Here is a 23575-nt window from a genome sequence, read left to right on the forward strand (position 1 = left end):
AAAGGTATGTCACTTTTCATTTTAAGTTATTTTCCTTTATTATACAACAACAATAAATTATTAAATAACATTTGCTATTTAACGTTTCCTTTTTAAAATAGTAGTTGACACATTTGTTACTAGAGGTGCACAAACCGGTTTTTGATTTAAACCCGAGCAGTTCATTGAACGTCCGGTTCTTTACACTTTAAAAGCCTATATTTTATAAAGAAGTTTTGACATATTGTATATATCATCATCTTTTTTTATAACCTTGAGAAACTGTTAACCAAAGCATTACCATATGTTACCAATAGATTTGGGTCTTCACGTACGTCAACTAACACTTACGTCAATTGATATTATCCGATCAGTGTTGGTATCTATGTATTGATACTGCCATTACGGTTGGAATTAATTACCATATATTGATTTCCAATTGATAATTCCTCTTTTCCTTTACAATAAATTGATTTCCAAATTTTAACCGAGCATTACATGGAATGGTTAATGAGCTATAAATGGATATGATATGTGAGCTATAAATTAGTTTTGAAGCTGACGTAAATAGACAGACGGGTTTTAAACCAGGTTAAACCTATTTTTTACTAACCGGTTTCAAAATATCTTTCTTATTGTAACATAAGCAATTGATAATATTATTATTATTATAATTACAATCATATTTTCCTTTACAATAAATTGTTTTTTCAGTAAGGCATTACATGGAATGGTCAATGAGCTATAAATGGATATGATATGTGAGCTATAATTTAGTTTTGAGCTACAAACGGGTTTTAAATCGGATGAAACCTGTTTTTGTCTAACCGGTTCCAAAATATCGGGTTCAAACCGGTTTTAGCTAAAAAAAAACTCCACATCGGTCCTAACCCGGTGGTTTATAACTACAAACCGGTTTTTGTAATATCAGGTTCAAACCGGTGTTCCTGTTATGCTCCTTAGAAATCTTAACCAGAAAGAAGGCTTATGTAATGCTACTCGACTACAAATTATATCTTTAGGTACTCGTGTAGTTGAAGCAAAAAATTCTAGAACTAGCATTGGACATAGAGTTTTGATCCATAGATCACCGCTGACTCCAACAGACAACAAAATAGCATAAAAGTTTCAAAGACGACAGTTTCCCCTTGCAGTATGTTTTACGATGACCATAAATAAAAGCCAAGGTCAATCATTATCTAGGGTTGGTTTGTACTTGAAAGAACCCTTGTTCTCACATAGACAGTTATATGTCGCCTTGTCAAGAGTTACAAGCAGGTGTGGGCTAAAGATTCTGATTCTTGATAAACAAGGTAATCTGACCAATACAACCACAAATATAGTGTACAAGTAAATTTTTTCTTATTTGTAAAATAGTTGCGTAATGTTTGTTTTGTAATTCCTATAATTTTAATGTAAGTTGTAATTGTATTAATAATATATAATAATTGTGTTATGTGTTATTGATTGTATTTTGCTTAATATTTAAATATTATAATTTTTATTAATTCCCCATGTAATATACGGGTCTCAAACTACTACTTATTTATATATTAGTGTCGATGAATTTATCGTGTCGAGCATTATAAAAAAATATTAATAATATAATAAAAGCATAATTTGGTAGCAATGAACCACTCATGACCCACCCACCGGCTGTTACAATTGAGTGGTAGTACCAGTCAGTCAGCAAGTAAGAGAAGATGGAGAAGATGAGTGCGGCAATGGAGAAGATGCGGATGCTTGTCGGAATTGAAGTCGAAGACAACACCAATCAACAAGCCGACGAAGAATCCACTTTCGCATTCATGGATGATTTCAATCGCAACTGCACTTTATCCACCAAACAAGTACACGCAACATTTCACCTTACCTTATTATTAACATATTATTACTCATTCGAGATCCATATATCGAGTAATTCTCAGATCGCAAAATGTAGATCTTTTGTTGTTGACGGTTATGTTAACACCACACGAAAGAATAGTAAAATAGATGCTCTACTTAGTGTAAGTTATGATTTGATTTTAGGCTTTTATGGATTTTTTTGAATATGTTAACGATTGTTATGTATTAGTTAGACTTTTGTTTCACTACATATGTTGTGATATTCATCGTCTCCGTAAACAGATCGTGTCGTGTAACCTGTTTGTTTCTAAACAGGTTCATGTTCGTGTTTGGAAAAATCCGACATGATTAGTTAGCATGTGGTGTTCGTGTCTAGCACCATAGGTGATCGTGTCTGACATGTTATTGTGCCAGCCCTAGGCTGTGTTAAACTGCACAGCTGAATAAAATGCTAAAATTATATTGGAGCATTCAATTAGGTTATGGTAATTATTATGCTAGGGCTTGCAATTTCTAACATGGACCTGTTAACACTAAATATATGCTCTACTTAGTGGAAGTGGTGATTTGATTTTGGGCTTTTATTATGGATTTTTTTTGTTTCGAATATGTCGAAGAATTATGCATAATTTAGACTTTTATGAACGTTTGGTAACTTTTGTTTCACTGCATATGTGATATTTATCGTAACGTCGTGTCCATAAACAGGCCGTGTCATGTAACCTGTTACTAAAACGGTTTGTGTTCATGTTTGGAAAATATGACACGATTAGATATCGTGTTGCGTTCGTGACTTAATAGTGTCTTATTGTGTCAAGTTTGTACTTATGCCAGCCCTAGGTTAAGTTAAACTACACGACTGAATATAATGCCAAAATTATATTTGAACACGCAGTTAGGTTATGGTAATTATTTTGTTGTTTAGAGGATCTGCAAATTGCTAGTTGATGACTATAGTTGTTGAACATTGTAAATTCCACTATATGTCTTACTGGAGAGATGTTCTACAGGATATGTTATAGAATATTTGGGATTCCTTATTTTTGCCTTCTTATGACTTATAACTTATTAAAAAGTTAAAAAGGTGTTTGGGATTGCTTAATATCTGAGCGGAAAAGTTCCATAAATCTCAAGGTTGTGACTTATAACTTTTCCATAAGTCATAAGGAGGTCAAAATAAGTAATCCCAAACACCCCCTTAGTTTTAGTGGAATAAAGAAGTCTATTGTTTTGTTAATCTGTTATACATGAAGAATGTGGATCAGATAAAGCAATGGTGCATCAAGAATAAGTTCCAAAGAACTGAAATCTTTAAGTCTGTGATCTTCAGTAGGTATAGATTGTAAACTCACTAAACAAAATAATGGATGGTTCAACATATGGATCAATTATATGTGATTTTCTTAGTTTCCGAGCTTGATAAGTTATTTTATGACTGATATTTTCTACCCAACTGTTCAGTCTATAGTATTCGAAGGATTCCAATGTGATATTTTTTGTTGTTAGGTTCCATTTTAGTGATGCTTTGTATAATGTTTACTGTTATTGTTTGCTTCTTGAACCGTGTAGCCATGCTTCATAATACTGATTTGCTTTATCTTTTTTCTTCTGAACAGAGACTATATGGCTTTGCTATATGTTTGGTTGCTGGTTTGACTTGCACACTTATGGTAAGTCACTTCAAACCCAACATTACACAATTTGTTATCTGCAAGCTTAATTTTTCTTGCAAGTTCTATATACGAAATAAACTGATTCTTCTTGTTTTTTTCTATTATATTTTGTACTTTCGAACATATATGATGGTTATATGCATATGCTCTTATCAACTTAAAAATTTAATATCTTACATGTAGTTACAAGCTCTATGTGATGTAAACAAACCAAATGAAGAGAGAGAAAAGAACGGTTACATAGAGCTAGTAATTCCCATTAATTTAAGTTTTAACCCATTTTGTACCCGATATGTGTTTGCGCATCTCTTGATAAAACATTTACGCTCTTGCATTCCACTCGTTATTGTTTCCATGTATCTCAAACTATAGCGTTCTTTTGGGGAGTTTTTTAGGATACAGTAAGGGGGTTATGAAGCCATGGAAGGTTTTCAATCAATTAAAAGCTTATGTATACTCTCTCTTTACTTATTTGTTTCTCATCCTAATCGTTTGACACATGATTAGCTTCACAATTTGTATTTGAAGGTTCATATTAGTCTAATAAGTTATTGCCTATGAAACCACCTGCACCTATAGTAACTATGATGTTATGTCAGTTAAGCTAGAATTCTTTTTTCAGTGACATATGAGCACAGTGAAAAATGTGGTTAGCATCTTCTATTATCACTTGTAATTGGGTTGTCTTGTAAAAAAATCATGTTTAATTTGTGGAGATGTCTTTCTTGGAGTTATGTGGCAAAAATCCAATTTATGTCATACAGCTAACTTGCAAGCTAAATTTTGATCTTTGTAGTCAATGCTAGTTTTCTTCAATCCAATCAAGTTTGGCGTAGCATTCACCTTTGGAAATTTGCTTTCACTTGGAAGGTTTGTATTAAAATCATTTGCATTGTATTCAACTATTACGTTTTCCATTCATTTTGAATTCTTATTATGATACTTCTGGGTTTCTACACAACTCATATTTATCAATCCCTTATTTTAAATCATTTTTAAATATTAATCAAGTCCTTTTTATACCTTAAATATCCAAAATCTCTCTCATTCTACAGCTATTTTTTGTATTGAATGGGCAGCACAGGATTCTTGATAGGCCCTAAGAGACAAGTGAATATGATGCTTGATCCTGTTCGAATTTATGCAACTGCCCTGTATCTTGCAAGTGTCTTACTTGCCTTGTTATGCGCTCTCTATGTAAGTCACCCTTGCTTATTCTCTTTATACAAATATGTGTACTCACCCACGCACGTGGCTGCTTGATATGCAACTAATTTAAATTGCGAATTGCAAGAACTACATAAATACGCTACCGGCTACACGCACCTTTATGTATACTGTATAGGTTTAACAGTTATGCACAAGGTGTTTGTATAGTTTTAACAGTAAAAGTATAACCGATTCTCTACTTGAAAATTGGTTTGTATTGAATACAACCATATAGATCGTTTTTCCTTCTACGTTTTAACTGATGACAAAAAGCAAACAGGTTCATAACAAGCTATTGACACTAGTGGCAATCATATTGGAGTTTGGTGCTCTTATTTGGTAAGTTATATGTTTAAAATTTAAATAGTTGATATCCAATTGTTTTTGTAATGTGATTGTTTTTTGTTTCTAATTTGATGAACAGGTATAGCATGAGCTATATTCCCTTCGCCCGAGCAATGATCTCCAAAATCATGACGGCTTGCTTTGACACTGAATTTTAACTCCAAATTCGAGTCTTGTTTGTTGTTGGATGTATATGAGAGCAGTATGGTTTTATAGGTGTGCAATATACATACTATGAATCAGACATTGTAATGACGACAGTTAATTTTGGATTTATGTTCCATTATGTTAGTTCTAGTTGATGGTTTATTAGTTTAGTTTATGGCTAAGGTTTTCTGGTTTTTTTCTTGTAAATATTAAGAGATCTCGCTCCATTATAATTACATGACTCGGTTAAACATGCAGTTTGTATCACACATTCCAACAAAAGGGTCAATGCTAAAGAGAGAAGAAAACAAACCTAAACTAGCAACTAGAGGTGTACAAAAAAAACCGGTTTGGGACCGGTTTTAGGCAAACTGAACCGAACCGGTTTGGGTTTAAAACCGGTTTCACCCAAACCGTCAGTTTCAGGACCAGTTCCCCTTAAGATCAACCAAACCGGTTTGAGGAAAACCGGTTTAAAACTGGTTAAACCGGTTTATAAACCGAACCGAACCGACGTGAGCAGGCCGACCTATCTTGTGTCTAAACCAGTTTATAAACCGAACCGTTTTGAGTCAGATTGGTTTTGACCAGCCGTTGACCAAACCGATTCGGTTTGGGTTTAAAATTGTTTAAAATAGTTTGATCGTCACCCCTTAGTCCTGCTTCTGAATCCTTAGTCTGAAATCCTTGCATGAATCGTTGTAGAGTCGGGACCTCAAACCGGTTCCAAAAGTAGAGTACGAGGTGTTGCATGAATGCAATCGTGATTGAGACGCGAGAGGGCCAAATATGAAAATCCTGAAACTTTACAGATGGTACAAATACAAATTAAGGATTATGATACAAAAGTATAAACACGAAACCAACCATTGGTGTATGAGAAAAGATAGATATGGAACGCGAGAAAACATAGCATAAAGAGTACGAAAAGAACTTCAATGACATTTGTGTTTGAACACTGCAACCAAATACAAATCAAGGATTATGGTACGAAAATATAGCAAATCAAGTTGGTTAAAAGGGTGATGTCTTGGTAAAATGTTGCACGCTTACAATGATCTAAGAGTAAGCTTGTAAACCAAACAAAAAGTGGGGTTCATCTTCTTTAAACTTGAAATAATAGTCAACACATACCTAAATGGGGTAATATGGGTGTAAACAAACTTGTTATAACAAGATCTGGCCAATAAACCTGCATAAAGCAAAGTTCTACAAAAGATAGGTGACACAAACTATGAATCAACATGCAAGATTTGGTCAGAAGGACCTAAAAATATGTTTAATACAATAATAAACACTTTATAAAACATAAACCGTTGGATAAAACAAGTACAAATCCAATAAACAACAAATCTAAAATTTTGTGAAAAATTGGTAGAAAAGATGACTACATGCTATTTTTATAGTAGATGACAAGCCCATATCTCGGGCATAACATAACAAAAATGCATTATTCTTGAGTCTAAAATATACTATTCTAAATCTAGTTTCCAACCCAGCTAGTTTCATGCAATTTGGAAGAGTTTTGATATCTCAAACTGACTTTTCCAAGAACATATGTCAAAACTGTCCTATTGTTAACAGATTTTGGTACCACAAACTAAGGCGTAACTCGGTCAAATGGCAGGATTCTTTTTCCAAAAATTAGTATTATGTTTGAGGTTTAAAAGTTGTACAGCCACATAGGCACACCATGTGAAGAGGTGTTTAGGTTAGTCAACTAAAATTTTTCCAAAGTCTATCAGTCATTGTTGTATCTTGGTGTACTAATAAATAATTTTGAAACCCTTAAACACATTCAAAAATTATGAACTATACTTTTATGCAAATCTAAGACGTGTGAGTACGTGCGATATAAATTTCATAACAAAATAAAATCCCACGAAAAAGCCTAAAAATCTGATAATTTTTTTAATAATAAGGAAGTTTTAATGAATAACTACTAAAAAACCTAACACAACCCACATATGACAACTTATAGACAAATATTAACATATATGTAACATTCACGAAATATACACTTGGACTTATTCTCACACGTAATATTTTAACTAAACACGAGTCACCAACAGTTTATTAGGATATATATTCACGAGACATGCATTTGGACTTAATTCTCACATGTAATAAGAATCCAGTCTGGCCTCTAGATAACAAGTCTAGATTTTATTAGCCGATGAGATGAGAATGAGGATTAATTAAAATCTTGTTAATGATAATAATAATAATCGAGGATGAGGTCAAACAAAGCCAGCCAGCAACCAAACCTTTAAAATCTCATTCATTCTCTCTCTCTCCTTTTTATTTTTTATAATAATAATAATAATAATAATTGTTAACTGACTCAAGCTCCTCGGCAACAATGGCGGCATCATCAGGATCCTCCGCAGCAGCAGGTGGTAAATCGGATGATGAAATCGAAGAGATGCTGGATCGAATGCTCACTCGACTGGCGCTCTGCGACGACGACAAACTCCAAAACTTGCTCTCCAAGCTACTTCCTCTCACAATTTCCTCCCTCTCTCGTCCTTCATCCGCCGTCAGAACCAAGGTATCTATTGATCTATTTCCACTCATTTCAATCTTCCTATTCACTTTGAAATTGTTTGCTGTTTTAATTATTACTAATTAGGTTTTTGAGATGAATGTGTTTTAGTCTTGTTGTTCATGACCTAATTGCTTACTATGTTAATTAGGTTGCTCAATTTTTTTATTATTACTATTTTTTTTAGAATTTCTCATTAAACTCAAAATTTTTATTATTATTATTATTATTAGAATTTCTCACTAAACTCAAAATAAAGTGGCAGGGCAGTATCTAAACAAGTTATTATTATTATTATTATTATTATATATGAAGTATAGCTAACTAGTAGAGACCGAAACCGAATGGTATCAATACTGAAAACATGAAAAAACGAATACCTGTACCAAGGTATTCACTCATTTCAGTCTTCCAATACAGTTTCTTATTATGTAGGTTGCTCAATTTGATTCAATTGTTTGCCAATTTTAATTAGTTATTAGGTTTTTAAGCTGTGCCTTTTAATTTTTTACTCTTGTTATTTTGTGCTTTAGGCTGAGTTAGAGTTGCATGTAGAATGCAATATAAAAAACTAGCAAACAAAGGTAAACTGAATTTGTGTGCATTCATAAAATGTCACTTGATTTTATTTTATTTCTTTGTTGAAGGTGGTACAAATTGTCATGAGAAATTTTATTTGTGCGTGTGCGTGTTCATTCTTATGGTATGTGCCATCTTTTGGCCTTTATTTTGAGATACACATATAACTTTCCTTTTGTTGTGATTTTTACATTTTGCTCAATGAAGGGTGCCACTAAAAGGGCAATGGAGAGTCAAGCAACCATAATGCCAACTCTAAATAGTCTATATGTTTATTGTCGATTCGAGGTTATCTTTACTTTTGAGACAATAATGTCAGATTTTGACATTTTGTTGGTTATAACAGGTGATGGAAATTCTAAGCCATGTCAACAAGAGAGTTAAACACCAGCAAGAAATAGGTCTGCCTTTGGAAGAGTTATGGCAGTTGTATATGGAAGATAATGCTGCTTTGATGGTTAGAAACTTTTCCATTGTGTATGTCGAGATGGCAATCGATCGTGTTAGCAAAGAGGTCTCTATTAGTAGCTTTGTTGTATGAGCTTGTTTTTTTCTTTTTACATTAATTGGGAAGTTGTTTCCAAATCTTTTTTGAAATTTGTCTTCCTTTTAAATGGCTACATTCAGCAAAAGGAAAATATTGCTCCGACTATGATAGCTAACATCTCAAAGCTTCCTTCACAACACCAAGATATAATTTTGAGAATTGTCTTAAAGGTATGCTTACTTCTATTTTCTAATCATTTTTGTGAATTTAGTTGTTAGTCATGGGTCACCATATGCATGATTGATGATTCGTGTACACCACTTGTTTTAGGTGATTGGTGAATGTCACTCAAGTAAAATTAGTGATGAAATTGCTGCAAAGTATCGACTCATTAGTGGATCTCAAGACAGAGAGTTGTTTGTTGAGTTTTGTCTTCGTATGCTTTTGTATCAACCATCCTCTGCTAGGTTTAGATCTAATTTGTTTTAAACCTCTTTTTTCTTATTGAGATTAATATCATCAATTATCCTAATAACTTATTTATATTTCAGTGGGGGAGCTGCACCCGGTCTTTCAGTTTCTCAAAGCAATCGTGTGATGGGGAAGACTCCACTGAATCATGATATGCTTCTAGTACGAAAGGTGAAGCTACTAATCCTAGTTTTTTTTAAGATACTTTAATTGTTGATGCTTTTATATACCTCATCTTCTATTTTGTAGTTGGGTTTGCTAAATGTTGTAGATATCATGGAGCTGTCGGCTGAACTTGTATATCCTCTCTATGTTGCTGCATGTGCAGACAGGTACATGCTCTTTATCCCGTAAATTATTAATCATTTCCATTTTTGTATCAACTTTAAGTTTTTGTCATGCTAAGTACTAAGGATAAGCTCATTTTTTGGGCATTGTTTATTCAGACACGAGCCTGTAATAAAGAGAGGCGAAGAACTTTTGAAGAAGAAAGCTTCTGGAGTACATTTGGAGGACCCCAAGCTGATAAATAGGCTATTTTTGCTATTCAATGGTATGAAAAGTTTAACCATTTTGCTATCTGATCTACACTAACATATTAATATAGAAAATGAATTCCATAATCCATATTTGCATCAATCTTAAAATTGTTACCCTAGTTCAAAGATGTTTGTTTAAGCTGCATTTTTTTTTGATGTAGATGAATAGTACAGTGAGTATAAAGTAGTGTCTTGATTAAATACAATTGATTGAGCGATGTGTTCATTGTTACACGCTTTTTTGCGAACCATTTTGTCACTACAGTTTGGCTAGGATTCGCCATGCATTTAGTTATCCATGTATTCCAGCACAATACTTTCTTTGTTGGGATGATCAAGTTACTTATCTTAATTGTTTGTGATTACACCAACTTTTTGGAGATTCTTGCTACATGATTTAGAGACCATACGATAATATTAAAAGCACAGTGATCATTGTTGTGCAGGGACTGTTGGAGCTGAACATATTGCTCCAGATTCAAGAGTCAATCCCGGGAATCCTGCTTTGCGAGTGAGGTTGATGTCGGCTTTTTGCCGGTCAGTCACAGCAGCAAATAGTTTTCCTTCAACTTTACAGTGCATATTTGGTTGCATATATGGTATGTGTGTTTTGGTTTGTGTTTTTTTAATTTCAAGCTCCAAAGTGCCTTTCTTTCACTTATTTATATGCATCCATGTGGCTGTACTGCTATGTAGATTGTTGTTTGTCCATTGAGATATTTCATGTGCAAGTTTGTATGCATACACTTATGTCTAGCACTGAATCTTTCTATACTAGTAATATCATGAAGCGTGTAATACACATTACATATATGCATTCAAGATTTGAATATAAGTAGTTGGCATGATCTGCACCTCGATGCTATTTACAAAGCAGTAAATATACATTGCATGCGATAATTTTTTTAATCATATAATGAGGCGAATAAGCTTAATCAATGTATTACTGGAGAGCATTTCATTGGTTTAGTATTCACCCTTAAAAGTTTTTCTTTTAATAGATATCTTAACCAAACTGAAAGTCACTTCTTTAGACCTTCGTATTATGGTGATCTTTTGATAAAAAAGTGTATTTTGGGTCAATTTTTAGAGTAAAAGCATTAGATGATAATTTAGCATCTGTTACTTTTTAGCAAACCTAATATTTGGATCATTTTGCATATGACTATATTTGTGTTCATGTAAAAGATTGAATGTGAAAATGCTTCCTCTTGACCATGAAAACTCGCGTTTTTGTTTCATTTGATGGCCTATCTATTATTGGGTTTAATATGTTAACAATGTGAAAACATTCTTTTCTAGGAAATGGTACAACATCAAGGTTAAAGCAATTAGGAATGGAATTCACTGTATGGGTTTTTAAGCATGTAAGTGATGCTCCTTATCAAATTACTTCGGATAACTTTTTATGCTGCATCATTTCACACAAATTATTACGGATGACAACGCATGAAGAGAATTTGTGTCTGTACTGTGTAGAAAAGAATCATCTCAAAGGAATTGAATGCACATAAATTTGGATCTCTAATATGTGATCTTCCAATTTTGAAATCCTAGATTCAGTAACCAAATCTATTGAATACAGCTTCAAGATGCCATAATCCATATGTCATCAATTAAGTTTGTTTATGTGCACATATAGTCCACATTGACATTGTTGATTGTGGTCACCACATGTGTAGTTCATGGTCTTATGATATAATCTCTCTTCTCGAATAAGAAGTTTACTTCAATTTTTTTTTGGGATAAAAGGCTTGTTGTTGAATAGTCACTTTTTATCTGTATGAGTGTATAATATAAAGATAGCTTTATTATGCATATGCATAGTGGTGGAGATTGATGAATGTGTACCAATACTGGAAGGAAGTTAGGAGGGGGATTGATTGTTTGATATACCCCATCCAAAGGATATGCCAATTTTTAGAACTACAAAATATCATAATAATCTGTAACTTTGATCATTGTTTGCTGACTCAAATAAATTACTCACATTAAATACGGGTGTGTTGTCTAGCACATGGGTCGTTGAGTGGCTGCTGTTTTCTAATATGCCTATGACCCGTGAGATCTGCTGTTTCTTTTACTAATCCTATAGCTCATCACTCAACCTGGTTATGATGAATCTGGAGACAACTATATGAGAAAAAGACCTTATCTAACTTGTTTTGTAATTGTTTATTTTGGATGCATGTCTGTGTGCTTTTTAATAATGATAAAATGGTGTTTCTTTTTTTTAGATCTTTGGTTTATTTAAGTCTTGCTCTAGGTGATGTTTCTCTTGAAGATTTTTGAAGTCTTTGGCATTCCTTTTTTATTTCATTACCTTAAAAATATACAGGCCAAAATTGATCAACTCAAACTTATGGGCCCTGTTATACTTGGTGGCGTACTCAAGTCCTTAGATGGTTTTACTGGTTCAGAATCAGGTATTTCTGTACAAACCTTCATCTTTTTGGTGGTAAATATGAGAACTTATAATCCGTGTGTTTATAATCTCATTCATCATAGACTCAATTGCACGGGAGACCAAAACGTTTGCTTACCAAGCAATTGGATTGCTTGCAAAGCGCTTGCCTCAACTTTTCAGGTGTTCTTTCTATTTTTCTCTCATGTCATCTGCTTTTGTTTATTATCATGGACTTATAGCATAATGGTTCATACATATTATGCAGAGATAAAACTGACATGGCTATTCGGCTTTTTAATGCTCTGAAATTAGAGTCACCATCAATTCGTTTAATTGTTCAAGAAGCAACCAATTCTCTTGCTATTGCATATAAAGTATGATTTCCAACCAAATCACCAGTTACTTCTTTTTCCTCTAACATAATTGAGTTCTTAATCCTGGGCTGATTGATTGTTAGGATGCGCCGATAACAGTCTTGAATGATTTAGAGTCGCTTCTGCTGGAAAATGCTCAAGTGGTACAATTCATTAACATGCTAATTCTTCATTTCTCTTATTTATATTGGGGTCTTCTTTTCTTACAAATATTTGAATCTATTATGTTATTGGTACAAGGAACAAGGTGAAGTACGCTTTTGTGCGGTGAGATGGGCGACAACTTTATTTGACTCACAGCATTGCCCAAGCCGGTTTATCTGTTTGCTTGGTGCTGCAGACACTAAACTGGATATAAGGTCTGTTAAACATTATTTATGCTAACATTTTAATATGAACTATTGAACTGTATTTTCAGAATATATGAATTATGCTAATTTTCTTACAGGGAGATGGCATTGGAAGGCCTCTTCCTTGGTAAAGATCAAGGAAGATCCACTAATGAAAACATAAATCTCAAGTACCCTAAACTTACAGACATGCTAAAATATATTGTTAAACAACAACCTCAATTGTTAGAATCCAGTGAAATAAGGGAAGAACGGCTTCTTTTTCCATCCCAAACATATGTTGCTGCAATCAGGTTTTTGTTGCAATGCTTTGAGGCTGATGTGGAGCAAAACACAGTAACAGAAAGAACTCCCGAGCTTGTGTCTTCATTAGGTAACATGTTTTTACTGTTAGAGCATGCAATGGCGCACGAAGGTTCTGTTGACTTGCATGCTACTGCCTCTAAAACTTTAATCAAAATTGGATCTCACTTTCCTGAGGTATATTATTTCGACATTGATTTGATACCTTTGTTTTGATTCTTATTTGTGTTATTAACTATGATAAACGATGTTCGATTTTAGATGCTAGCGTCTAGATATGCCAACAGAGTACCCTGGTTAAAGCATTTACTAGCCCATGTGGACTTAGACACACGGGAATGTGCAGCTCGCCTACTTGGAATCGCATCGTCTGGTCTTTCCTTGCCTGCTGCTTCTGATCTTATTCATGAACTGATTTCATCAATCAAAGGATCCGTGAAATCAAGGTTTGTGCATCGCGACATAATAAATTATTTATGCTTACAATTGTTTATCAGGTTTGAAATTCAGGTTTGGGTTTAATATTGTTCATCAGGTTTGAAATTCAGCATGGAATGATATGTGCTCTTGGATATGTCACTGCTAACTGTTTGTTGAGAACTCCTACTGTAAGCCCCCCTGAGCACTTTATCCATATTCTAAATACTAATCCCAAAAGGCCCAAACCTATAAACCATTCAGTTTACTCTCTCTCTCTCTCTTGACTTGTACATTTGCTTCAATCTTTATAAGATATGTGTATTACTGTTTTGCAGATCACGGATTCATTGTTTCAAGACACATTGAAATGTCTAGTTGATGTAGTCAACTCCGAGACTGCTACATTAGCTTCTGTTGCAATGCAAGGGTTAGGTCACATTGGGCTTTGTTCCCCACTTCCAAAGTTAGCTCACGACTCAGGCACAGGTGAATAATGAAATATTTTATTTGGAACTTGGGAACCATATAAAATTCTTTTTATCCTTATGGGCCCCAACTAATTTTTGATTTTTTCAACTTCAGATGATGTTTTGACATTACTGCGTGAAAAGTTAAGCAAGATCCTCTCTGGTGATGATATCAAAGCAAATCAAAGAATTGTTCTATCTTTGGGGCATATGTGTGTGAAGGAATGGTCTTCTACCATTATCAGTGATGCGCTTGACTTAATCTTTAGTCTTGCCCGGTCTAAGGTATATCAAGTTTCTATAAACCTCGTATATATTTTTCTTTGTGTGTAAAGTTAAAGTTTAGTCTCAATCGGAACAGGTTGAGGATGTTCTCTTTGCTGGTGGTGAAGCTCTCTCATTTTTATGGGGCGGTGTTCCAGTGACTACTGATATGATCCTGAAAATTGACTACAGTTCACTCTCCACAACTTCAAATTATTTGATGGCGGATATATCATCAGCTGGGCCCACATCTAAATTTGTTGGGCTTGAAGGAAATGAAGAGTATCATGTAATGGCTAGAGATATGATTACTAAAAAACTATTTGATGGTCTATTGTACAGTACCAAAAAAGAAGAGCGGTGTAGTGGAACTGTCTGGTTAGTATCACTGACAATGTATTGCAGTCGTCACCCATCGATTCAGAAATTACTTCCAGATATCCAGGTATGTCATGAGCCACTTGATAATTAAGATATGTGTTCTGGTCGCATATCGGTATCTTGGTTTTAAAATGCGCAATGCATTTTGATCCAAAAAGTTGCTGCGTGATGCGAGGCCTTTGCTATTTAAAACAATAAATACCAACAATTATGTATTATTTATAGATAATATTTTAACTTGTTAACCTTTAAACACTAAAAAGAAAGAGATTCAAGTAAATAAATTAAAAAAAAAAGCTATACAAGTAATCTAAGCAGAAGATACAAGTAATCTATGCAGGAACTCACTTCAACTCAGAAATGCGCGGATCGCGCATTATGCGATATAGAGCGCATCATCCTCACACCATGGAATCACAGTGCATCGCGCACCTGATGCGATCTCATCAGCGCATTGTGCGTATTTTAAAACAAAATTTGGTATCAATTTCTATGCCCTTTTATTGCAGGAAGCATTTTCACACTTAATTGGCGAGCAAAACGAACTCACACAAGAATTGGCATCACAAGGCCTAAGTATTGTTTATGAACTTGGTGATGCCTCAATGAAGAAGAGTTTGGTAAACGCGTTAGTTGGCACTCTCACTGGTACAGGAAAGAGGAAAAGAGCTGTGAAGGTAACACTTGAAAGTTAGTCGTTTTTTTTTGTTTTTTTTATTAATATACTTTTGATATGGTTTGCCAGCTTGCTGAAGACACAGAAGTATTCCAAGAAGGATCAGTCGGTGGAAACCTTAGTGGAGGGAAACTTAGTACTTACAAGGAGCTCTGTAGTCTTGCAAATGAGATGGGACAACCAGACCTGGTTTATAAGTTCATGGATCTGGCTAATCATCAAGCTTCTTTGAATTCAAAAAGAGGTGCAGCTTTTGGATTCTCAAAGATTGCCAAGCTGGCAGGGGATGCACTACAACCATATCTCCGTCAATTGGTTCCAAGGCTTGTTCGCTACCAGTACGATCCTGACAAAAATGTGCAGGTATGCATACTTCAGTCATCTATGTTCAAGGGTATTTACATCTTTTGCTATACATATGTATAAGCCAAAAGTTTTTGATCATATGTGAAACACAGTCTTGTTTTCTTTTTTCATTTATTTGGATTCTTATTACTATAGGATGCGATGGCGCATATTTGGAAAGCCCTTGTGGCAGACTCCAAGAAAACCATTGATGAATATTTGGATCTTATCATTGAAGATCTCTTAGTGCAATGTGGATCCAGGCTTTGGCGTTCTCGCGAGTCTTCCTGTCTTGCTCTTGCAGATTTAATTCAAGGGCGTAAATTTGATCAGGTTTTATACTCAATATTTTTTTGCTAGACTTATGGGTTTTAATTGTTTATTTACACAAATTTTACACTCTTTTGATCACATATTAAGCTTTAAAGATAATGGTACACTGATTTAGTGAAAGTTTCATTTTTTTTTTGTCTTTTGATCACATTAGCTTTAAAGATAAATGGGTATTACACTGATTTAATGAAGTTCCATTTTTTTGTCTTCTTATTTTAATAATCTCACATTTTTGCAATTGGCCAATAATAATCCCACCTGAGAATATTCTTGCCACCTGTCACACCTTTTACATTATTTTTTCTTGTTGGGCATCCGTTAAACTTAACTCCATTAAGTTTTATCCAAATTTCAAATTGATGTTTTATGGCTTTTGATCGAAAGGAGGATACGAGTCGATTAATGTAAAAGCTTACCTCAAAACGGTGCTCCAAATGATGAAACGGTGCTTTAGTTCAGGTGTTTAAACTTTCAACTAACAAAAGACAAGCCGTTTGGACTTTGGAGCATTGTTTCGAGGTAGGTTTACATCAGTTGACTGTATCCTCCTTCCGATAAAAAGCCCTAACAGAGTAAGTTTTTTAACGGAGGTTAATGAGAAAAAAATTGTGTAAAGGTGGGATTGCTGGCAAGAATATTATTCTCATGTGGGATTATTATTGGCCAACTGCAAAAAGGTGGGATTATTAAAATCCAATTTTCCTTAAATATAAATCGGTAATACACTGATTTAATAAAAAGATACATTTTTTGTCTTTGTTTTGGTACAATTGCATTGTAGGTAGGTAAGCATTTAAACAGCATATGGACATCTGCATTCCGTGCGATGGATGATATTAAGGAGACTGTTAGAACTTCTGGGGAAAGACTATGTCGTGCTGTTACTTCATTAACATTAAGGCTATGTGATATTTCTCTAACAGAAATTTCTGACGCAAGGAAAGCAATGGATATTGTTTTGCCTTTGTTACTTACTGATGGAATTATGAGTAAAGTCGATGATATTCGAAAGGCATCAATTACAATCGTTACAAAACTTGCTAAGGTAATTTATATTATCTTGTTATGTAAACTAAAATGTTATTGATCTTGCAATTAGTAAATCAATAACTAAAATTTTTCTATGTTTCCAGGGTGCAGGGGTTGCAATCCGTCCGCATCTATCCGAATTAGTCATTTGCATGCTTGAAAGTTTATCAAGCCTTGAGGATCAAGGACTGAATTATGTTGAGGTTTGTACAATCATATAACTACCCACTAATATGCAAGTAGGAAAATTTTCATATATCCCACTCTAAATCTTTGCTACTTTAATATATACCCAACCAAACTTCAAAATATCAAATATTCCCAATTATAATACTTAAGATATCATGTTTACCTATTTTAGTTTATTTCGTCAAAAACTATTCATAATATGACCCATTTACCCTTATCTTTTTTAAGAATTGTAATCATTTCATTTTAACCCGTTAAGTGAGATTAAAACGGTAAAGTTGTCATAAACTAAATAAAGTTTTAAAATTTGGTATATTTAATATTTTAAAGTTTGATTGGGTATATATGAAATTTGCGAGGTTTAGTAGAAATTAGTGAAGGCTTAGAGGGAGATGTGATATTGTTCCGTATCTTGCCTTTTTTTTATTGCTCATTAGTTCTATTTCTCTTCCTTCTCTCTCTCTCTCTCACACACACACACACACAAACACACACACACACACACTTTCATTCTTTGCATAATGATACCACTATGCTTCATTTTGCACAACAGAGGCATGCAGAAAATGCTGGCATACAAACAGAGAAGCTTGAAAACTTAAGAATTTCAATTGCAAAGGGCTCTCCACTGTGGGAAACTCTTAACATGTGCATAGAGGTTGTTGATGAACAATCACTAGAACAGTTGATTCCTCGTCTTTCTCAGTTAGCTCGATCTGGTGTTGGTCTAAATACCAGGTATAAATACTGAAACCTATGCAAGCATGTTAAAAGACATTTACTTATTGTTTTCTGAAATAAAATCATTTGATAATGCACAGGGTTGGTGTTGCAAGTTTTATTAGCCTGTTAGTTCAAAAAGTTGGTGACAGTATTAAACCGTTCACAAGCACGCTGCTTAGGCTCCTGTTTGTAGTGGTGAAGGAGGAGAGAAGTGCAACATCCAAACGTGCATTTGCAAATGCTTGTGCCTTTCTGATAAAATATGCAGCTCCTTCTCAAGTTCATAAGCTTATTGAACAAACTGCTGCTTTGCATACTGGTGATAGAAATTCACAGATTGCGTGTGCCTTTTTATTAAAAAGCTTTGCGTCTACCTCTTCTGACATCTTGACTGGATATTATGCGACAGTTGTTCCAATTATTTTTCTTTCAAGGTTAGCTTCTTAAATATGTTTCTCGTACTGTTTTGACTCTTTTGTTTTTCTAGCCGGCCTTTTATGGTTTTGTGCAATTTCATATATATGATTCTTAAAGTTTAAAGTTATGTATTTCCCTTCTAGCTCGAAAACACTAAAATCGTGTTTGTCCACAAACATATAATATCATGTTTGTTCCGATCACAAAGAGGCCTCTATATATGAAATTTTCGCTGGCTGAAAAATAAAATTAAAATTGTTTGAATATGTATGTTTTTGGACGAATATTTTTAGTTTTATTGGAGTAGAATATATACATAGGGGAGGATTCTAGGCAGAAGACAGTTTTTTGCAGGATTTAAAATATAAAAGAATGGTAAAAATACAATGTTTATTCACCTCTAATATTCTAATTATAAACAAAATTTGTTTATATGCAAAATCTACACGTGCATTTCATATTTAGGTAAACGTTTAAAATGAAAAAAAGGTATTCATTTATTTACTCTTACACGCTCAAATCATGTGTAAGTTATATTTCCTACACAGAACCTAAACATTGTAGGTAAACATTTAAAATGAAATATATATATATATATATATATATGTGTGTGTGTGTGTGTGTAGGGGTGGGATCAAATGAAAACTCCTCTTAAAGAGAAAACTTTAAAACTACTAAAGACTTATTTTTAACTTTTTTCTTTAAAATTTTTTTGTAGTTTCTTTTTTTTTTCCCGTTATTCTTATATGTTGATATTGTTCCAAAAAAAAGAAAAAAAAAACCTTCGTCAGTGTAGTGCATATGTGCAATTGTGTGTATTGCATATATGCAAGAGTGTGGTATTGCATAGAATACAACACTATTGCACATATTTGATACATTATTGTATATATGCAATATAAGACTAATGCACACATCGAATACATGTTAGTACGTATGTGTAATACAACACTAATGCACGTGTGCACCACATCGACTTTTTTTTTTAGTTTTTGCATATAATACAACACTACTGCACATATACAGTACACAAATATTGAATATATGCAATTAAACACTATTGAACATAAAAATACACACTATTACACATGTGTAATACTTGCACAGTAATACGTATGAGCACTACATCGAATTTTTTTTTTTCCGTTGAAGACTAACAAAATATAAGAATGGAAGAAACAAAAATTTGAAAATATTCTTTTTATTTTTAATTAAAAATAATTTTACAAGTTTTTAAGTTTTCTCTCTAAGGAGGAGTTTTCTCTTGATCATCTCCCTATGTGTGTGTGTGTGTGTGTGTGAACACGTTAGTTTAATGGCTTTTTATTTACATAAAATAGACCTTTGTATGTAAGAAGTAAAATTTTTTAAAGATATGAACCACTAAGAAAAATTTAACAATTTAGGTTTTTTCTTTTGTTCTCACAATAATACGGTGTTTTGTAATGAACCTCTCCATATTTATATATGTGATGCTCCTATATGTACTTTATTTGCACGACAACTGACTTTGCAGTCATGTCAACATTAAAGGAAGAGTAGTTTGTCATCTATTACTGGACTGTAATATATTTCTTACATTGTTAGTCATGCTATTACTATGGTTGTTATACAGATTTGAGGATGACAAGAATGTGTCAAGACTTTATGAAGACTTATGGGAAGAAAATATGACCAGTGAACGTCTCACCCTTCAGCTGTATGCAAGCGAAATTGTTACTTTAATAACCGAGGGAATCGCATCATCATCTTGGGCTGGCAAGAAAAAGGTAAACTAATTTATTTCACTCTTTGTTAGCTCCTATTCTTATTTAAAGCATCACATGAAAATATTATTATATTATATAATATGCTCTATTGCTTTATGTAGGCAGCCAAAGCAATTGTAAAGCTTTGTGAAGTGTTGGAGGAATCTGTTTCTTCGCATCATCAAGTGTTACTCTCATCTCTTATGAAAGAAGTTCCTGGCCGTATTTGGGAGGTTGGTTTTTCTTTAATCCTAGAGAAAATTGCATAAATAGTCCCTATGGTTTGACCAAATTGCAAGTTTGATCCTGAGATTCTAAAATGAAAACTTAGTCCAATTATTTGTGAGATGGTTAGACGTTTTTATCCCCACTGTTAATCCCAGTTAGTTTTTAGGGTTAAGTAAGGGTATATTTGTCAATTTACATTTTTTAAATTTATTTGTTTAAAAAGTAATATTTAAACCCTAACTTGAAAACGCTCCAAACATGAGAGAGAGAGAGAGAGAGAGAGAGAGAGTATTTTATTAGGTTCTGATTTGTGCCATTTGAAAGTATTTTATTAGGGTTCCAAATTTGAAAAGACACAATTACCCTCACATGAGCGGCACAATGACACATGACATCACTTTTCTAGTTAAAATCTGAGTGTGGGCGGGGACTAAATGTGCAACCCTGTCACAAATGCTTAGACTGAGTTTGCAATTTTTAGAAACTGGGAACCTAACTCGCAACATGAGGGACCGTTTGTGCAATATTTCTTTTAATTTTAATGGCAAACTTTTTATTTACCAGAATTGTAATAATAAGTTAATATCTGACAGGGAAAAGAGAATATATTGGAAGCATTATCCTCCCTTTGTACATCCTGTCACACAGCAATTTCTGCTGCTGATCCAACCATTGAAAATGACATCTTGAACATTGTAACCACAGCATGTAATAAAAAAGTCAAGAAGTTTCGTGATGCAGCCTTTCGCTGTCTAGACAAGGTAAAAAAAGAGAATAAATAATTATTATAACCTTGTGATGATGAATATTTTGTGAAATAACATAATAAAAATCTGTTTTTAGGTTTTAAAAGCTTTCAAAAATCCAGACTTTTTTGGTGTGGTCTTCCCATTATTGTTTGAAATGTGCAATGCCGCCTTCATTTCCAAACAAGTGCCAAATGATACCGACAAAACAGGTCTGATATGCTTTTTGAAATTGATAATTAAATCATTATATATTGTAACTAATCGACCCTTAAAGCAGAGACACGTGAGACAGAAGATTCTTCTGTTCCTCATGATAAGATTATAGATTGCATTACATCGTGCGTTCTTCTGGCTCGTTTAAATGACATTCTCAAATGGCAAAAGGAGTTGGTTCATGTTTATTCAAATTCCCTAGCTCCTGCAATTCCTTGGATAGGTACGTATCAATATAAATTTTGTTCAAAACCGAGTTTTCAATGGTAATGTACAAGTGATCGAAGCACAAACGTACACTTCATTAGAACCGCGTCACGCTTACTTTTTTCTAAATAGTGCCGTTTAGCCTTTTTGCCATTTTAATTACAACTTTTCAACTTGAATATTTTACTGTGTATTCAACATCAGATTTTTCCATGGGTTTACGTGCATTTTAAAAACTTCTGTAAACAATCTATGGTTAATGAAATACACAAATACTTGTTAAACTTAAACTTATCTTAAGAACTTGTTGTAAACAGTTAAAGTCTCGGTTTTCACATCAATCAAAGAAGTATGCTCAAGGATAAATGAAGGGATGAGGGAATCGAGCCAAGAAGTTGATGTTTTAGCATTAGTTAAAGAGGTAACCGCATTTCAGTAAACCATCTTTGACTGACTTTATAGGCATTAGATTCTGATAATAACAAGTTTGTTTTTTCGCCTGCAGTTATTTTACTCTCTGTCACCGAAGGTGATCGATTGTATATCCATTATAAAGATTGCCCAAGTATGTCACACTCTCATATTCATGACAGATCATTTTATACCAATTTGTGTTTATTTTAGAATTGAAATTTTGTTAATTGTTTGTTTTTTCAGGTTCACGTTGCGGCTTCAGAGTGTCTTGAGGAAGTGATAAAGCTGTACAGAGAGTTTAATGGAGCAGGTGGCGTGCAAGTAGAAATACCGTTTAAAACCGAGCTTGTTCATCAATGGGAGATTGAAAAGAACGAGCAGGCCAAGTCATTAATGAAGAACTGCATCGACGTTATCGACTCCCTGCAACACAAATCTATCTAGAACATATTTTCATGTCTTTTGTTTACATTATTTCTCCAAAAAGTAAGTCATGTTTTGAGCCAAAAGCTTGATTAGTTACACTCTACTGTTATTGTTAGGGGTGGTATATAGTTGAAACATGGTTGGGCCACTAGATCTGTTTTGGGGCTAAAATGGAATTCCATTAATTACGGTTTTCATTTAAGAATTTACTTTTACGTGATGGTTTTGATGTTAAATGATTTACGACAATAAGTAAATACCTTTAACAAACAAACAAATGTACCTAGTAAAATCTTACACGCACAGTAGGGTTTGAAGAGGGTGGGAGGAAGTAAGTCTTTCCTCATCCCATAGATGTTGCTCCTATTAAGATGTTTGGCTAAAAACTAAGTGTTGTTTACTTATAGAAGTAGATAGCATAAAGTGCATGCAAGAGAAATAACAAGATGGTTAATAACAATGGTACGTTGTGGGTGTGTTTGGGATTCCCCTCCTTAGGAGTTATGAAGGTTTAATAAGATTTTTTTTTATGTTTATAAAGTGTTTGAACACATACGGACTTTTATTTTTCTCTTTATCAACAAGGCTAAAAAGGGGGTTTCAATAAGCTGGGTTCTGGTAACTTATCAACTTATAGGTTTGGAATACCTATTACATCATTCCATTTCATCCAGCTCTCTTTAACTATTACACTCTTACATCAATAACCTAACCAAACACTTTTTAAAAAACAACTTATTAACTTATTGGCTTATAAGTTAATCCAAACAGTTTTTTGGAAACTTCTTAGAAAATCGTAAGTCCTTTTCAACTTATCACAAAAAGGCCTTTTCAACTTAAATAAGGAATCCCAAACACACCCTATATTATGTAACAGAGAAGTGTGAGATAACTACATTATTGACGGTTAAAGTAACGCAAAATTACAGTAAGAGCTAAAAATAACACGAAACACCTTGAGAGCATCTACATTGAAGAGGTAGGTCCCAGCAGAGCCCAGTTGGACCCGCAAGACTCACCTTGAATAGGGACGTCTGCGCAATAACCAACTGCTCCAACAGGGCCCACCATGCTCAGAGAACCTTACGCG

General features: G+C 33.8%; 2 protein-coding genes across 2 annotated transcripts; both read left to right on the top strand.

Moving 5' to 3' along the window:
- Positions 1-1665: 1665 nt before the first annotated feature.
- On the top strand, positions 1666-5345 carry LOC143554909 (uncharacterized). Its single transcript, XM_077044572.1, has 6 exons — positions 1666-1829; positions 3444-3497; positions 4297-4370; positions 4580-4697; positions 4990-5048; positions 5134-5345. Exons 1-6 carry the CDS (start codon positions 1683-1685, stop codon positions 5210-5212), a joined length of 531 nt encoding a protein of 176 aa, XP_076900687.1. The 5' UTR covers positions 1666-1682; the 3' UTR covers positions 5213-5345.
- A 2218-nt stretch (positions 5346-7563) lies between these two features.
- Positions 7564-22527, top strand: LOC143554915 (uncharacterized). The gene is made up of 35 exons (XM_077044579.1): positions 7564-7752; positions 8672-8839; positions 8953-9042; positions 9143-9279; positions 9364-9454; positions 9533-9615; positions 9730-9836; positions 10269-10421; positions 11125-11189; positions 12161-12248; positions 12331-12409; positions 12495-12603; positions 12687-12746; positions 12844-12962; positions 13052-13433; positions 13518-13702; positions 13792-13864; positions 14012-14162; positions 14259-14428; positions 14505-14852; positions 15298-15465; positions 15534-15827; positions 15966-16142; positions 16924-17187; positions 17276-17374; positions 17914-18098; positions 18182-18517; positions 20116-20269; positions 20371-20481; positions 21070-21237; positions 21320-21434; positions 21503-21661; positions 21963-22066; positions 22151-22210; positions 22303-22527. Exons 1-35 carry the CDS (start codon positions 7564-7566, stop codon positions 22501-22503), a joined length of 5442 nt encoding a protein of 1813 aa, XP_076900694.1. The 3' UTR covers positions 22504-22527.
- Positions 22528-23575: the final 1048 nt, after the last annotated feature.

Source organism: Bidens hawaiensis, unplaced genomic scaffold (genome assembly GCF_021521415.1).
Source record: "Bidens hawaiensis isolate Kalapana, Puna unplaced genomic scaffold, B.hawaiensis_p1.1 tig00017875_1, whole genome shotgun sequence".
NCBI lineage: Eukaryota > Viridiplantae > Streptophyta > Magnoliopsida > Asterales > Asteraceae > Bidens > Bidens hawaiensis.

What these genes read in the sequence shown, in the direction of transcription:
- LOC143554915 (XM_077044579.1), top strand. Translation starts at nt 7,564, where the DNA reads ATGGCGGCATCATCAGGATCCTCCGCAGCAGCAGGTGGTAAATCGGAT. An exon ending in TGCTGGAAAATGCTCAAGTG is followed by an intron (nt 12,747 to 12,843) that starts GTACAATTCATT and finishes TATTGGTACAAG; the next exon opens with GAACAAGGTGAAGTACGCTT. An exon ending in GTTTGTTGAGAACTCCTACT is followed by an intron (nt 13,865 to 14,011) that starts GTAAGCCCCCCT and finishes ACTGTTTTGCAG; the next exon opens with ATCACGGATTCATTGTTTCA.
- LOC143554909 (XM_077044572.1), top strand. Translation starts at nt 1,683, where the DNA reads ATGGAGAAGATGAGTGCGGCAATGGAGAAGATGCGGATGCTTGTCGGA. An exon ending in GCACTTTATCCACCAAACAA is followed by an intron (nt 1,830 to 3,443) that starts GTACACGCAACA and finishes TCTTCTGAACAG; the next exon opens with AGACTATATGGCTTTGCTAT. An exon ending in GAGTTTGGTGCTCTTATTTG is followed by an intron (nt 5,049 to 5,133) that starts GTAAGTTATATG and finishes TTTGATGAACAG; the next exon opens with GTATAGCATGAGCTATATTC.